Below are 15,706 nucleotides of genomic sequence, written 5' to 3'. Positions count from 1 at the left end.
TATATATATATTTTTTTTTTTTTGTTAGTTTCTATGTGTCGTTGTTTTTCTATATTTTGCCTCAATCTGCTTTGCAAGAATTAGAGGTCCCCTGAATAAGTATACGGTACGATAACGTGTTTGTTGACACACACTTTTTAGTTTTCTTCACAGTTTCTCTCCGCACATTCTTTTTGTGCCCATCATTCTTAATTTTTTGTCGTCCTGCGTCGTTATTTATAGCGGCACCGATAGTAATGGGTCTCGTTCAAGGTCCACGACGGTAATCTCTATCGGCGAAGGCGACCTCCACAGCAGATGCTGTCTGCGCGCTAAAGTTGTGCTTGCTCCTCCTGCTGCTGCCGCCGTCGATGAATCCTGTTCGCTACCATCAGCAGCCATGCTGCTGTTACTTTTCGGACAAGCAGCAGTGCCGCGAAGTCCAAGTTCAGCCCGACTGCTTACAGAACGTGCGCAATCGCCACTTAACGTAGAGCAGTCGACATCGATTTTGTAATCGCCAACGAAAAGGAATAACAAACAGAACGATACATTTACTTTTTCACCGGGTTCAATCGTCTCTATAGGTATTCTTTGCGGTCCGTGAAAACAGACACTATCCGACAGTTTGATCGTCTTGTTTTGGTAGTCGTGGTACACGCGTAAAGAAACGAGCAGCTGGCGGAGGGAGCAAAGCGACGTGTTTTGCGTCTCAACCTGCACGCTCAGAGGAACGCCCATTTTGAGAATGAATTCATCGTCAGCATTGTATAACCGCCTTTGCAAAAATATTTCACAGGAAAGCGAAGCTGAAAGGATCGTGTCTACCTGTGCCGGAGACCACTTGCATTCATTCAGATTGGCATATCCACTTATTTCGGGACTTAGCGACCAGCGTAGCTTTACATGACGTTGAATGTGCTGACGACACAGCTCTTCGAGCTGTTCATCTCCCCCAGATGGCTTACATCTGGGGATCAGCACTGGAATCTTGCATGTCTCTTCGATAACAATCGATTTGCCGTCTTGATACTCAAGATCCATCTCCTGAGACGTTCGGTTCTCAATATCCAATACGAGGTAGCACTGGGTTGCCGAGTCGGCCAATAAAACATCCCACTGTGAGATAACCATCGATGGCAGAACAGTTAGTCGAGTTTTGAGTGAGCACCGGCGAGCATAGTTATTTGCCATGCCCGCCCCGCCTGAATACAAGATATTCATCTGGGTGGAGACTGTGTTCAACGAGGACTCTACGGCGCCGGCGACCCGCAGCTGATTGTGATTTCTATGAGGAGTGTTTGGCGTTGACTGGAAACGTCGTTGTCGAGGCGTGTTGAGCGGTGAGGATGCGGCAGACGAGCTCTTAGCAACGAAATCAGTTGACTTTTGTGAAGCTAAGAAGTTTTCGCTTCCCGTCAGTGTCACGTGGAATGTTGCAGTAGCGTCAGGCCCAACTGGCAGCTGTTCTTTAAGTTCAGCCTCGTCCCACTCAACAAGTACATTGACCGAACCCTCGATGGCGATGTCAATCGTCTCGACAGGCACCGAACTTTTGTTGTGCAGTTTTACCCGGTAGCTCTTCTTCTGTCCGGCGTACACAGTGATATTTGAGTCTGTCTGTAGATCCCCTAAGACTTCAAGAAGTGGGAGTTCCGGTACGCAATCGATGATAAACTCGAAATTCTTTTGGCTTTCTTTGGGATCGTCATAAGGAGACGGCATAACCTTGCGGTGCATCCATGTCGCGTCTTTAAACAAGCACCTTGTCTTCACACCCAGCACAACACATTCGTAACCCAATATACAAACCTGGCCCGTTGAATGCGGGGTGCCTTGAATTTTGACAGCAAGAACCGTTGCCACACCCTTCTCAGCTGGGCCAACAGTGATCGAGGTGGGGTAACAGTCGAATGGGCCCTCGGTGACTAGCCGAAAGTCCGTGATCTGCAGCGCAAACGATGCGGCATTATGGATGATCATCTCTACAGAGGCAACTTCGCCTTTGACCCACTTCGACTTAAAAATACCGCCATTCTCAATTCCAGGCTGTCGAGCGGCGTTCTTGTTGTTTTTTGATGGCGCCCAGATAAAAGGTGTCCCTCCGTCAGGTTGGCTCGCCGCGGTTGGACTCCTCCATTTTACGGGTTCTGCGGCGAGCACTTGAGGCTTGGCTCTAGTCACCAACGGGTAGTTGATTAGATGTATTGGCGGAAGAGGCTCGTCAAGTAACTCGCTCGAAACTGATGTCAGCGTAAGAGGTCCTGTTTCGGCTGTCAATTGGTCCAGTTTTTTTGCGCTTTGATGCGCCTCCTGGGGTTCAAGGAATGGGAACATATAGCAAAGCATGTAGACGCAATGGTGTGCCGCCAATAGCTTTCCGTCCGGCAAACGATCTGCGGTTAAAATGACATCATTAAGTAACGTTGTCTGTAGTCGAGACCATCCAATCACGGGTTCCGGCGTCGAAAACGGATGCCACCGTCTGCCTTCATACGGGTTTGCTATCGAAACATCTATCTGATAACCCTTAAGACTTTTTACCATTAACTGGTAACAGAGTGCATTGTTGGCCTTCATTCCGTCGTGTACCATGGCCGCTTGCACAGCTCCAATTCGCGTGTAAAACGCAGCCTTCCGATAACAACCAATATCCCGGTAGAGTTGCGACACCGCGTCGTACCATCCATACTTCCAAGAATTTTCATTTAGGCGGCAGTTGATGACAATGGCGGTCTGCAAATAGTCGGCGGCCTGTAGGTGTCGTTCAAACAAAGAAAGCAGGCGTGTCAACTTTAGGTTGACTTCGATATGCGGCCCGACCGCGTGACTGAAGCGTTCGTACGTGACATTAGCTTCACGAATCTTCTCCACGATCTCATCGAGCGTAAGCAAGTCACGGCCGAATTGCTTCGCCTCGATCGGGTCCACGTCAATAGGTAAACTCTTACAGCTTCCCGCATGTGTCAGCGTGGGATTACTAAGTGAGACCGGGGTATTCCTACGCGACCGCATCGGAAAGCTCTGGTTTCGCACCAATCCGCCCTTTCCCGGCAGTTGCAAATGGCCTGCAGACGCTGCGCACTGTCCCTCATAGACCGCTCCTAGCCACAGAAGATCTCCGACTGCCCGAAACGTGTCCATTGCTTCAGAATAGAGTGCCAGAGCTTCTTGTACATAGCCCAGCTGAAGAGAGATATCTGCCAACATTTTTTTGTTTCTTGCAAGCCATCGTTTTCGATATTGACGACTATCGACGTCAATGCCGACGAACTCCCTTTTCTCATTCGGAGCAATGAGAATTTTGTCATCAATCTTCTTGTTATTAACGTCCTGCTCTAATCGAACCTTCGTCGACCTGAGAACAATAACGATATTTGCGATGAAGTCGAGTACGTCGCTTTCTAGCTGTGACGTCTCGTCAGGCATATAAAATAGACACTGTTCACGTCGCAGATTGTTTGGACAGTCCGCTTCATTGACCGGACTCTCACTGGGATGAGACGGAACATCTTTGCCGACAAAGATGCACCTTGTCTCAAGGACGGTCTTGTCGTACGGGTCAACGAGATCACCATGTCTGTTGAGGGCTGTCTGAATCGCTCTCGGCCGATACTCGCTGACGGTGATCACCCCGCGCACGGCCCTATGAGCCTGAAACTGTTGCCAATCATTTCTTTTAGAGGAATAATTTGATACGTATTTGACACTTACGCCAGGTACGTCCGCCGACCGAACAGCTCGAACCTTTTTGATTCGACGAATGACGTTTAGCACAGCCTCATTTTTCAAATCGTCTTGTCGCTGGCATAAGACCAAGACGAGAACTGACGAATGATCTTCGAAGGCTGCGTGGTAATCTGCGGCACTTGACTGAGTCATGGCTAACTAGTGTTGTTGGTCACAGTCCTTACGAAGGAACTTTTGTCGTTGTTGTTGTTGTTTTTCTAGGTTTTTGTGGTTTTGCTGTTGCTGTTGCTGCCGCTGCTGCTGTAGTCTTTCGTTATAGTATAGTGCACTATGGCGTATATGGCGCTGCTGTTGTTGATGCCTATACTGGTGAAGCACCTTCCACCATCCGCTCATATAAACCTGATCGATCATATGCGATTGCGACGTCTGACGTTGGAGCATCGAGCTGCTATAGCGACTGCGACCTCTACAACCACTACGAACTCTGCCGGTAAAGACGCGGCTGCCGTTATACCACGGTGGGTCCCCGATAAAGTGCTTTCCTTTTTTATCACTGAAATGCAACTTCGCTGTCTGCCTTTAAAACTACCTGCTCTCAATGAACCTGACCGCCCCAGCATTAGATGCTTGTCATGAAAGTTATTCTCGAGGAACACTGTACAGCAAAGCAGCAAAACAAGAAACCAATTAGAACAGATCGACGGAACCGTGCTTGGTGATACCAGCTACAACAAGAACAGGAAATGGAAGAATTTTCGAAGTTTTAGCTTTTCGAAACTGCTTTACCACTTGCTTTTGCTTTTTTCTTCTTGGGCCACTGATACCCTTAATTATTATTATTCGTCACTGCTGAGGTCGATGGCTCAGTATCAGTTAACTGCTAATGTTTAAAGGACGGCGATCCGCTACGACGTTATCCGTTCAAATGGAACTCCCCCGGGATGAAGCATTAAAACAAAGCCCCTTCAGGGGCGCCGAAAGTACTCACACCGTTCGCTAGCATTCACTTCTCTGTCTGTCAGTACTCCACTCCAAACCATCAAAATGTACGTGAAACTCAACCTTCTTGAGTAAGGGTTTCGATTTGTTTTCTCTACTGGCTCGTCTGAACAGAGGTACGAACTAACCAATAGATACAGCACGAAGCTCCCGATCAGCTGACACGCAACTTGCGTCAATATCGCTAGTGAGATCGGGATAATCATGGTATAGAATTAAGATAGGTTGTAAGCTATTGTCTATTCTAAATTATATATCAATAACTACCCTAAAATCTACGAACTGTTGTGATCTGGCTCCGACAAAGGAAAAATGGCGCCACTCGTTATGTTCGAACGTCGAACATTTTGATTCACCGATTTACAAAATTGTTGATGAAGACGAACGTGTGCATATATCATTGTAAAGAACAGCAGCGCTTCAAAGGTTAGATGAAAATAAGAAATAACGTCTCTGCCTGATCACTGTGAGTGTTTTTGCACATAGTCGACTGATAATACGCATTATCTTGTATATATAGTACTGTTATTTGGTAAAAATTGGAAGATCATGCGTCTTTATTTTTATGTAGAGCTTGTCTAAGCTTGTCTGAAGTTATTAAAAGAATTTTTTCAAATATATTGCCAAGAGATATACAACCGCATTTACGCAGTACACATTATCACGTACTACGCAAATAAACTAAAATCGTAGACGCTTTGAGTCATCGTGAATGGCTGTCTTTTCGTTTGAGCTTTGGAAGGCGTTAATCGTCCATACTTGGCAAACAAATTGTAACCATTATAAAATCAGTTAATATAGTTACGGGGTTACGATGTCGTGTCAGTGTACTTAACGCGAATTTGTTAGATATGGAATACTTAATATATTTGCAGTATTTTTTATAGTTGAGTATAGGTAAAAATAAAATGCCTCCTGCATAAACTGCGATTTCGAAATATGTAGTAAATTTTTATTTTAAGTGATACTTAAACGACTAGTACTACTTTTGCTATGTATTTATAACCCAATCGTTCCTAAAGAACTGGTTCATTTTTCTTCTGTGACTAATTCGTACGTTAATGCCCATTGCAGAAAGGCCTTATCATGACATCGTTGTATTCAACTTCTCCAAATTACGGCAGTAAAGACCCGGGAAATAATAGTGGACGTAGTGGTAGCAGTGGGACTAGATATATACGCGATGCCCGTGACCGAGGCGACCAAAGCGCGGAATTCGCTTCGTTTCGAAGAATCGAACGTGAACGTATTGGTGAACGCGGTGTGCGAGAGGCCTGGGCCGTTTCTCCAGAACCCCCAGATCATTCTGATGACGACGCACACCTTACTGAGATGAACAAAAATGGTATTTGACGGTTTTCGTTATTCGCTTCTACGCAAAACAATTAGAGCCAATTTAAACAATTAGAGACAGAAACTGCCAACAAGTACGTAAAGATATGTGGGTAAGCTTAAAAAGGTTGATTTTCAAAGATCAGCATGCCATTTCTTTTCTACCCAAATAGCTAACACGTGTCACATAGTGTAATGATAGGCACGTTCTAGAAAAGCAGTACTGTTTTCATGAATATAAAGTTTTTAGCGTAAATATATTTTAAGCGTTTAGTGACCTTCTTGCATTTACGTATGTCTGTAGGAGCTGATGGCGATAAGTCGAAGCGTAAAAAGAAGGCCAGCAAAAAAATAAAGAAAAGTAAAAAGTCGAAGAAAGGTAAACGTAAAAAAAACAAGCATTCAAAGAGATCCAATGATGAGAACGACGGTTCGGAATACGATGAGAATGCAACAAGTTCTGATGATGACTTGTCGAAAAAGAATCATCATGAGAAGAAGCGTAAGAAATCTAAGAGGATTAGTAACAAAAAGTCGAAAAAACGGAAGCGTCATGGAAGTGACTCGGATTCAGACGACGACAGCGATTCGAGCGACTCCTACGATTCGGACGATACCGGTGGTACCATGAAAACCAAGAAAAATCTCAAAAAATCTAAGAAGGTAAACTTATATACATAGATGGAGAGAAAAACTTAATAGAATTTTTTAACTCAATAAAAAAACCCAGTGTATTAAGCAGATGTTATATCTAGAATTTCAACAGTTTGTTTCTTAAAGACACATATGTAACCTTTTTATATTGTCAAGTTATATTAGGGCAAGCATTTGATAGCAACACAAAAATTTCCTTGTTGCATTGGTATACGTTTTAGGGGAAAAAGACCAAGTCGAAGAAACCCAAGACCAACAGTAAGAAGAAAAAACGAAAGCGTTCCCCAAGCACTTCGTCATCCTCTTCGCAGGATAGTGAGGAAGAGGGAAGTGGCTCCTCTAACGAATGGCAAGAGACTGAAAAGCCAGGGCCTATTCCACAGCAACAACCGATACAAACGGCTAGTTTGATGTATCCATTGGCTACGACTCCCCTTATAGTTGGCGCTCCGGCGAGCACCGGAGTTACTACCTTTGCTGAAACCAGTAGTGTCGTGGGTGGTGGCAACAAAGAAGAAAAAGAAACAGCTCCATTATCGGCGATGGAAAAGGAACAGCGGGAATGGCTTGCAGAACATCGACGAAAACAGGAAGCCAAGGCAGACCGGGATGACGAAGACGACGAAATTGGGCCGCTGCCTCACAAAGTCATGATGCTGACCCACAAGGAAATGGGACGGGCTTTGCTGCCGGGTGAAGGTACTTGTCTTTATGGCGATGTAGGACAAGAATAACCTCACAAGCTGTTAGCTACGCTTAGAGACCATGAGTAGCTTTGGAAAGTTTTGTGACTGGTTCTTTAGATTTAGCACCTTCTAATAGCTTTATTGTGAGAGGAGCAAATTTACTAAATCTTCGCTTGAGCTTTCTCATTTGTAATACTTTTTTTCGATTTTGGGTTTTTGTTATTTCTTGTTTTCTAGGAGCTGCAATGGCCGCATTTATTGCTGACGGAAAACGTATCCCACGTCGTGGTGAAATCGGTCTTACGTCGGAGGAAATTGACCAGTTCGAGCAAGTCGGTTACGTCATGTCCGGGTCAAGACATCGTCGTATGGAGGCTGTCCGATTACGAAAGGAGTCACAGTTATACTCAGCCGACGAGAAACGCGCGTTGGCTATGTTTAATAAAGAAGAACGTCAAAAGCGCGAAGCGACAATCCTTAGCCAGTTCAAACAGGTCATCGACGAGAAACTTAATAAGTAATACGAACTAATAACGTAGACAAAGGTTTACCTGTTGCGGCACTTTATGATACGATGCTGCGAAAAATATTTTCCACACTATTTAGCGATCAATGGAATGTGTACACATACTTGACTAGTTAACTAAAACTAGAATTATATATATATATATATATATATATATATATATATATATTAATTCATGTACATAAATAAAAAACCTCTGTGTTTCAAAGAAATTGTAGGCAATACCTTATTACTCTGTTTCTTTTTATCATCGTAGAAGTGGAACTACGTCCTTATTTCATTCAATTATCTAGATAATCCTAGATACGATCTTCAATGTAATTAGCCTGATGTCATGACCGTTCTCATTTTGTTCATAGAACACAATTAAAATGTGAATATTTAATTAGTTCATAGAATTTAATATGCTTCAGTGATTTAAGAGAACTCAAAAGTAATTAATAATGCATTTATCTTATTTATAATAGAACGGAAGTGAACGCTTGCCTTGTTGTTGCAGTGTGTTGTGCTCAGGATCATATGCCCAAACAGAGGCAAAGCTAAAGCGCAGAAGTACATTGACGAGGGCCTGGCCTTCCCTGCCTATCCAAAGCACTAAGCCAAACTCTGTCAAAAGTCGAGATGTCGGGAACAGTCTTTTGAGGGCCTGTTGGCCGATCATTGCCGGTTCTTCGTTGCCAGGAATTAATGGCACTCCGATAACAGCACGTGAAGGGAGATGAGCGCGAATAGCATCTGTTATAGAGATTTCAATTCGTTAGAGGAAACGGATTTTGATACAGTATCGTGTAAACCGCATTTACTAAATCGGAAATATTTTAAAGATTTTTTTTTGCTATAAAAGAATCTATGTTTAGATGAATTGAAAAATATAAGAGACGGAAAGGCAAAATGTATTAGTGAGAAACTTTACAGATTACCTTCTACAGAAAAAAATACAGGATATCCGAAAGTACTACTTACCTAATTGTGAGCAATATTCTGTATCAACGATAACAAGAAATTCTTCCCGTTCTTCTTCCCGTTGAGAGTGATTCTCGGGGTCTTGCGAGATGCAAATCAGCGATGGTTCAGGTGTTGACCTAATGCGGTATGCTTGTCGACCTAAACTCGTCCACTCTCTAGGGTACATCCCCAATACAAAAAGCGTAGCTAACCGCGATGGGGGCGACAAACAAGAATGACCAAAATGGATAACACCTTCACATGCTGAGTGTTCGGCCGCTACTTCATCTACGCAACAGCTAGAAATACAGCAAAAACAACAACAGAAAAAGAAACAAAAGTGTGACTATAAACTCACCTATGATTAGATCACCCTTTTACCTTTTTCATTTATTTTATTGTACATTAGAATCGAGTGGTCTTGCGTCTGTTTTGGAATACTAATAACTTACAAATTGAGGCTAAAGGTTAAACTCGGTATCTTACCTTATTAAAAAGTAGCGCAAAATGGATGAATAACTGATTTAATATTCGAAACACTATATCTTATGGGCTGGACATATTCCATATAGTATATTGGTAAGACATTGATTTTGCTCCAAGAATAACTGTGAGTGAGTAATAGTGCCTTCGTTTCTTATCAGAATGGCTCCAGATGGCCCAGTTAGCGCTTCGCAAGACATTTATCTTTTTTTTCTCTAATTATCATGCGTTATCAATTTTCGCCTATGATGCTTACCTGCCAAAACTAGTATCACCCAGAATGTACAATTTACTGTCAGGTACCATCGACCCAAGTTTCTGCGCTATTCGCACCGATTGGGACAACTGCTCATCCGGAAATTGTAATGCAATCCGCCTAAACGAATGATCACTGATCCACTTTGCGCATCGTTCAAGTTCAAAGCATTCGTTGATATCTTCGCCAAATTGGTCATTTGATTTCTGCTTTGCCGAGAACCCCAAATTTCGGTGTAGAGCCTCTTCAGCCGAAGAGCAAAAGGCTACGGCCATTTTGTCGTACCTAAAAAGAACACTGGAACGTATTCAAGCAAGGACGAGCACACGAAAGAGCACAAAAGATTTTGGGGTATCCAAGGTCCCTCGTTTTCGCTAACCTATACGAGCTATCTTCGTATTTCATATTTATTGAACTTTAATATCGATTCTTCCTGGGCATCAAAATAGTTGGTTAACGTATAAGCAACAAAACGCTTCGGAAAAATCACACCGAGTGCCTAACATGTTGTTAGCTATTATCGGTTAAAATCGGTTTCAGAGAAAATCCACAGCTATCCCCGCAGCGAAATTCCTATCTGTAGGCGTTTGTAGACAATATCAATTTCTGTCGAATTTTCACATCCAAAATAACGGACTAACGAAAGCATTTAAATTGATTGACATGAACGTAAAACAACATTATCAACTAAACATATTTCTTCTGGGTCTAAATTATGTTCGCATAATGTGTTTTAGGCAGAAAGTTAACACTCTAGGTAAAAGGTTTCATTAGTGCAGCGATCCCTTCGATAGACAGTTGAGCATGCTTGAAAGGATCGTGCTAACACGCACTTCATGCAAGCGAAACATCACGAGAAAATGAGTAGCTGTGGTTCAAAAACACTTACAGATACTACATAGCTTGTGATAATTTTACATACACTGACAAAGTGTAATTAATCGAATTGTTTAATCCACTGAGCAACTAAGATGTTAGGTACAAATGTTTAAGACAATAGCTTAACAGTCAAAAGGTGTTCAGCGGTACCATTCTTCGTTAAGATTCAATTTTGTGAATCAAACGACAAATACACCAGTCGGCGCCAGTTTTCTGTTCGCTCATAGAAACTTTAAGCTACTCACAAATCCTTACCAAGACGTGACAAATCTACTATAAGATACTCACCGTACAGGCTACTTTACTATTTGATTGGACAACACTTCAAGACCTACTTCTACCAGCCATCGGATGTTATACAGCTAATGTAACGAAGACACTCGTTTTTTTTTATTCTACTTATTATGATAAGTTACAGCGGGACGTTCGAAATAGGACATAACCGTCGGAACACATGTGTTCCAGGTGATTTTGTTTTGATGGCAAAAGGCGCCAGTATTTGAACAGCGAATCGATTCATAGGCGCTCTTTTTAATCACTGCCGCCCACGAATTTTAGAAAATCAAAATAATCCATGAAGGTTGCTCAGTTACCTAATGATACAGAGCATGGTGACATAAGAGGCTTGATACATTTTTATCTTCGTTGAAGTACAACAGAAAAGTTAACAACCTACACACGAGTCAGGATGGCCGAGCGGTCCAAGGCGCTGCGTTCAGGTCGCAGTCCGGTCTTCCGGGCGTGGGTTCGAATCCCACTTCTGACACAACTTTTTAAATATCAACTTATATTTTTTAAAGTAAATTTGCAAGTTTATATTAACTATTTTTTAAGTTTTCATGTGCTCAACTCTAGATCGAACTAACGTACATCATTAGACCGGTGTTGCGTTCAGTTGCCAACTGCAAACCTGAACTTTCTGAAATATGTACTTCTATTTCGATAATTCATACATTTACATTCCTTTAGATAAAAATACAGCTTACTTAAGCGTAGTCCGATGAGATTCTAGGCAGTACTTTACAATCTAGTATCATCTGTTACTAAACTTCTCAAATACTCAGGAAGATGTACTTTCAAATAAGACGTTCGCAGGCCTAGGCAGAATACCACCAATAAATTTTAGAGATCACTTTTGAGCCTCGCATATTCAAATTAATTCACTATAGAGATTTTCGTTGTCTCATTTTTCTTTTAAAAAATACAGTGGATGACATATAATAATAACTTATTGATGATAGCTTCCACCTACATGCGTTTCGAGAGAATCATACGATAAATAATAATCTAATGCTTGGGGTTATCGGATGGGCAATAAGCAAGCCCAAATATTTTACAGAACTAAGAATTTCACAACAAAATCTTGCGAAGCAAACAGCACGAAGTGCGCAGGACTGCCCAAATGTAAGACTTGCGTAGTAAAGCAGAAAACAAAAGAACATTTTGTTAGTCATGAACTCGTGCGTTTGTCTGTAACAGTTGTCCGCAACACTTACAAGAGCTTATTAAGTTGGGTTTGGAATATTCTGAAATGTTAGACCTTAATTTACCTGTAAATACCGCACGATGCAACATGCGTTTGATTATTGAATCTATTTAGATATTAACCATAGCAGTACCAAAAGGTTTGAGCCCAAGGAGATCCAGTTTCGCTATGTTCTGCACGAATTGGTGAAAATGAAACGCTAACTTACATCCAATATGCGACCGAGAACTCATATACTTTAAAGAAATTTCACCTTGACAGGAATCGAAAAAAAGACAGGCGGGTCGCTATATTCACGTGTCATATCAGTCAGATTCGAATATTGTAACATATTCGAGGAGCCCTATTATAAGCCATGAGCCACGTAACGATGGGACACGCGCCTACGCGCAGCTTAAGCATTCACCTTGTATGGAAACGGCTTACATTAGTCTGATAGAAAAGATGTTTTTGAGCGAACGTTTCGGCCACGTTGCGAAATACTGTTGACATTCGTTCAGAGTTTCACGAGAAGTAATAAAGTGTGTGTGAGTCTACGTATCTAGGCAATGCATTTGAATATTTCATAAGGATAGCTGCCATCTTCTGTAGTAGCGTAATAACAGAGATAATAAAAGGATTTCAAATTGGAGTCAAACTTTATTAATTTTAAGACGGTAAGTTCGTAAGTTTGTTAAATACTCTTCTTTATTTACACCAAGTGTGTATTAGTATTTATGCGCAACAGAAAGGATTTGAAAAACTAACCTCAGGTCATTTTCAAGTATATGAATTCAGTAGGCATGTTTTGTATCCATTTGAAGATCATGCAATGACACCAAATGAACGCAATATATATATACTTGGTTTTAGCTTGCTATGGACTAGCAGATTCGTGCTTTTCTCTCCGTACTTGTATAGCCGTGGACGTCCATTTACTCATAAACCACTCAAGCTGGAACATTCCATATTTCCTCTGTGCGCAATGTAGCACACGATTAGATTAAATCTTGTTTTTTTTTCGATCTGAACTGTGATACGGTGTTCTTGTGAAAAATAAATGTATTGGTGTCCACATTGATATCCCACGGCACACGATAATCAGTTCTTAACGAGAAATGACTGCTTGACGCTGAGGTTCACACTCTGCATTCTTCATGGCGTAGAATTGGATTGGCGGATTTGCATCAAAGGCAGCAGTATGGCCTGCAAACCTTACAGGCCTAAGACCACTGGGGCATACTATTCTAATTTGACAATTATAGCTCCTATCTGCGGGTAGGAGTTATAATTGTCTACTCATTGATATAGCGTTTTTTGGAACATTTATTTCGATATATATATATATATATATATATATATATATATATATATATATATATATATATATATTACGTAAGTTTACGCAGAAATCTTAACTTGCTCTAACGGAAGTCTTCTACAAATAATTAACAAAAGAATAGTCTTTTTTTTAACAGTATGGCAAATTGACAGGCAAAAGAAACTACCTCATGTACACTCTGAAGAGAAAGTACCTATCTAAAACGAAAGAAAAAAGACGCTAGTTTTATCCAATTGGAGTCCATTTTTATATGGTAAAATTATTCATTGGTAGTGACAAGCGTAAAGTGGTATATACAGAACGCAGGATATGTACAACACATACGAGACGTTAATTTACAATGTTTCAGAAGTGTGTATACGCGCGTGGGGTGTCTGGTCTTGTTTGATTCTTGGGTGCCTGTTTGCCTACAGGTGTGCTTATGTCAGTGAATTTCTACAGGTCTCTTTTGATGTGCTGATCGAATTGATCGTTCGATTGTTAACTTCTCCTAACTAACTATGCTAATTTTAATCTTACACGCACTTGTAAATATCTAGTGCGAATTCGTTCTGGATTTCGTTGCAAACCTGTTTGTTTTTGTCGTCTGCATGTGAAATAGAAGTAGAAAGGAAACCAATTGACCAGATTTCCACTTCTAAGCGGAAATAGGTTTTCTTAGGCTAAGATAAACATTATCGAATGAGAATTGCGATTGTTTTGCTAACTAAATGGCATAGCGATATTCAAACACATGCTCTAAGGCGAAACATCAGTTTTATTTTTGTTTTGGACAAACTACTTTTTTTTTCCTTCACCTCCTTATCTATGCGATGTTACGAGCCCGATTTCTTTGTTTGGAAACCGGACTATTTGTATGCTTCATTTCTACCCCATTTTCGTAGGAACCTTCACAAGGATGGACGTCCTTACTCATAGGCGTCGACAAAAGGGCATTCTAATAAATAATACCATGTGGAAATGGCCTTTGTGTCTGTGTGGATGACAAACTTGTGAGGTAGAAAGACGAAAAGGAAGTGATTCAAATTAGAATTCGGGACGGTGTAAAACATTCAGCAGCTGAATGCTTCACCATGAGCCGAACCACCGGAATTAAGTTTGCTCATTCTAGACCCATGCCGGAGCTTCGAATAAGGTACTTGCTATAATGTCTATTTTTCCTCATTATTGAAATACCATCATTACGAAAAAGAGATATCACACTACTTGTATCGTTTGTATATAGCTGTTATTACTAATACTTGTGTTATTTTTATTTACTAATACTTGTGTATTAATTTTCTTGCTTTTCTTTTTCTTATTCTTAAATGATACAACTTACTACGTTGTGCTGATGATTCTATGAGAATATTTTATGCACTAAACAGCTGTATTTTTCGGTAATTTTCAGTGGATGCCATTAAGAAGAAATTTAAATTTGTTTACAATTTTCATCGATGCTTGTGTTTGAATAAACGTTTTGGCTGAGTAACTCTTCGCAATAGAAAAATAGAGATGAATATTACATCTTATATTATTCCATTGTTACATCATTTCGTATGGAGCGGAACTAAGGCCGATTTTCAGTAGCAATACTTTTAGAGGTATTCTGCTCATACACAGCTGCATCACTACGGGTCCAAATGAGAACTATTGTAGAACTGCAGCTGATACCACCATATCGATATCGGCAGCCATTTTACCATTACGTTTAATCATAGTCACTGTCACTCTTGTTACTACTCTTACTATCGTCATCAACGTTACCAAAATTCATATCGTATTGTATCATTAATATGATTTATAATCATTCGATAGTCTAACCTGACAAATTACCACGGGTTACCACCTACAGACACCCAATCAGCCGTTCCACTCAAATCCAAGCGCACACACACGGATCAAGCTACTTACAGACAAATCGACAGTTGGCAGATATAATTAGACAACCATTAATAACCTTTCTGTAGCTATGAATAACGTTTTGCTTTATGCCAGCAGCGCTGTTCGCAGGCCGATATTGTCCACATGGGTCTTCGTCAACTATACCCGTTCACTCCTCGTACATCATCGGGCAGTGTTTTCTACCTTAACCCCCCGAAATCATCATAATAATACTAATATTATCAGGTTTTAAATCGTGTTATTCCTTGATAATTACTAGCTACATATGTGGGTTTATTAATAAACCCCTGGAGCAGATCCGTTAGAATACTAACGACACACCTGTCCCGAACTTTTCTCCAAGATATCTTTCAAGAATAACCTACTCCTCTCGTATGGATCTTTGAGAACCACCAAACATATATACTCACTTACAACACTTTCAAGAACGCAGAAAAAGAAAATTTTCTTTCGTTTATCTGCGCCAATTGGCAACGTGTGTTACCATGATCCACTGAAGCTTGCCTCCATAGGCGGCCCTCAGCATGTAGGAAAAACGCGTTCAGCATTCTCCCGGAGGTCGGTGAAAAGTTAATTTCTATAT

The 15,706-nt window shown here is 41.1% G+C and overlaps 3 protein-coding genes and 1 non-coding gene across 7 annotated transcripts in view; 2 read left to right on the top strand and 2 right to left on the bottom strand.

Annotated features, from left to right (window-relative positions):
- Window positions 1-10,873, bottom strand: part of Dph2 (Diphthamide biosynthesis 2) — a 14,828-nt gene extending 3,955 nt beyond the window's left edge. Inside the window, exons 1-4 of one of the 3 annotated variants that reach the window (XM_086969546.1) lie at window positions 10,721-10,873; window positions 9,554-9,838; window positions 8,833-9,113; window positions 8,356-8,604 (exon numbers count right to left, since the gene is read on the bottom strand). In XM_086969546.1, the coding sequence (XP_086825672.1) occupies window positions 8,356-8,604; window positions 8,833-9,113; window positions 9,554-9,828 (805 nt within the window). In that variant the 5' untranslated portion in view covers window positions 9,829-9,838; window positions 10,721-10,873. Of the gene's footprint in view, window positions 1-8,355; window positions 8,605-8,832; window positions 9,114-9,553; window positions 9,851-10,720 lie in introns of all 3 variants that reach the window. The other 2 variants (XM_086969545.1, XM_086969544.1) reach the window with 2 other exon arrangements.
- On the bottom strand, window positions 11-4,382 carry brun (trafficking protein particle complex subunit brun). The gene is made up of 2 exons (XM_086969554.1): window positions 393-4,382; window positions 11-311 (listed from the first exon to the last, which is right to left on the bottom strand). Exons 1-2 carry the CDS (start codon window positions 3,859-3,861, stop codon window positions 217-219), a joined length of 3,564 nt encoding a protein of 1,187 aa, XP_086825680.1. The 5' UTR covers window positions 3,862-4,382; the 3' UTR covers window positions 11-216.
- Window positions 4,993-8,267, top strand: LOC111263319 (uncharacterized). Of its 2 annotated transcripts, none has more exons than XM_022838284.2 (5): window positions 4,993-5,137; window positions 5,746-6,016; window positions 6,308-6,666; window positions 6,879-7,356; window positions 7,581-8,267. In XM_022838284.2, the coding sequence occupies exons 2-5, from the start codon at window positions 5,758-5,760 to the stop codon at window positions 7,862-7,864; spliced, it is 1,380 nt and encodes a 459-aa protein (XP_022694019.1). In that variant the 5' UTR covers window positions 4,993-5,137; window positions 5,746-5,757; the 3' UTR covers window positions 7,865-8,267. The 2 variants fall into 2 exon arrangements, with proteins under 2 accessions (XP_022694019.1, XP_022694020.1); XM_022838285.2 differs by having other exon boundaries at window positions 4,997-5,097.
- Window positions 10,874-11,114: 241 nt separating the features above from the next.
- Window positions 11,115-11,198, top strand: TRNAL-CAG (transfer RNA leucine (anticodon CAG)). The gene has a single exon. It is a non-coding gene; the product is annotated as a tRNA-Leu (tRNA).
- The last annotated feature ends 4,508 nt before the right edge of the window (window positions 11,199-15,706 follow it).

This window comes from Varroa jacobsoni, unplaced genomic scaffold (assembly GCF_002532875.2).
Source record: "Varroa jacobsoni isolate VJ856 unplaced genomic scaffold, vjacob_1.0 scaffold_756, whole genome shotgun sequence".
Classification (NCBI taxonomy): Eukaryota; Metazoa; Arthropoda; class Arachnida; order Mesostigmata; family Varroidae; genus Varroa; species Varroa jacobsoni.
Note: the sequence above shows the minus strand (reverse complement) of the source record. Positions and strands in the feature narration are given on the sequence as shown.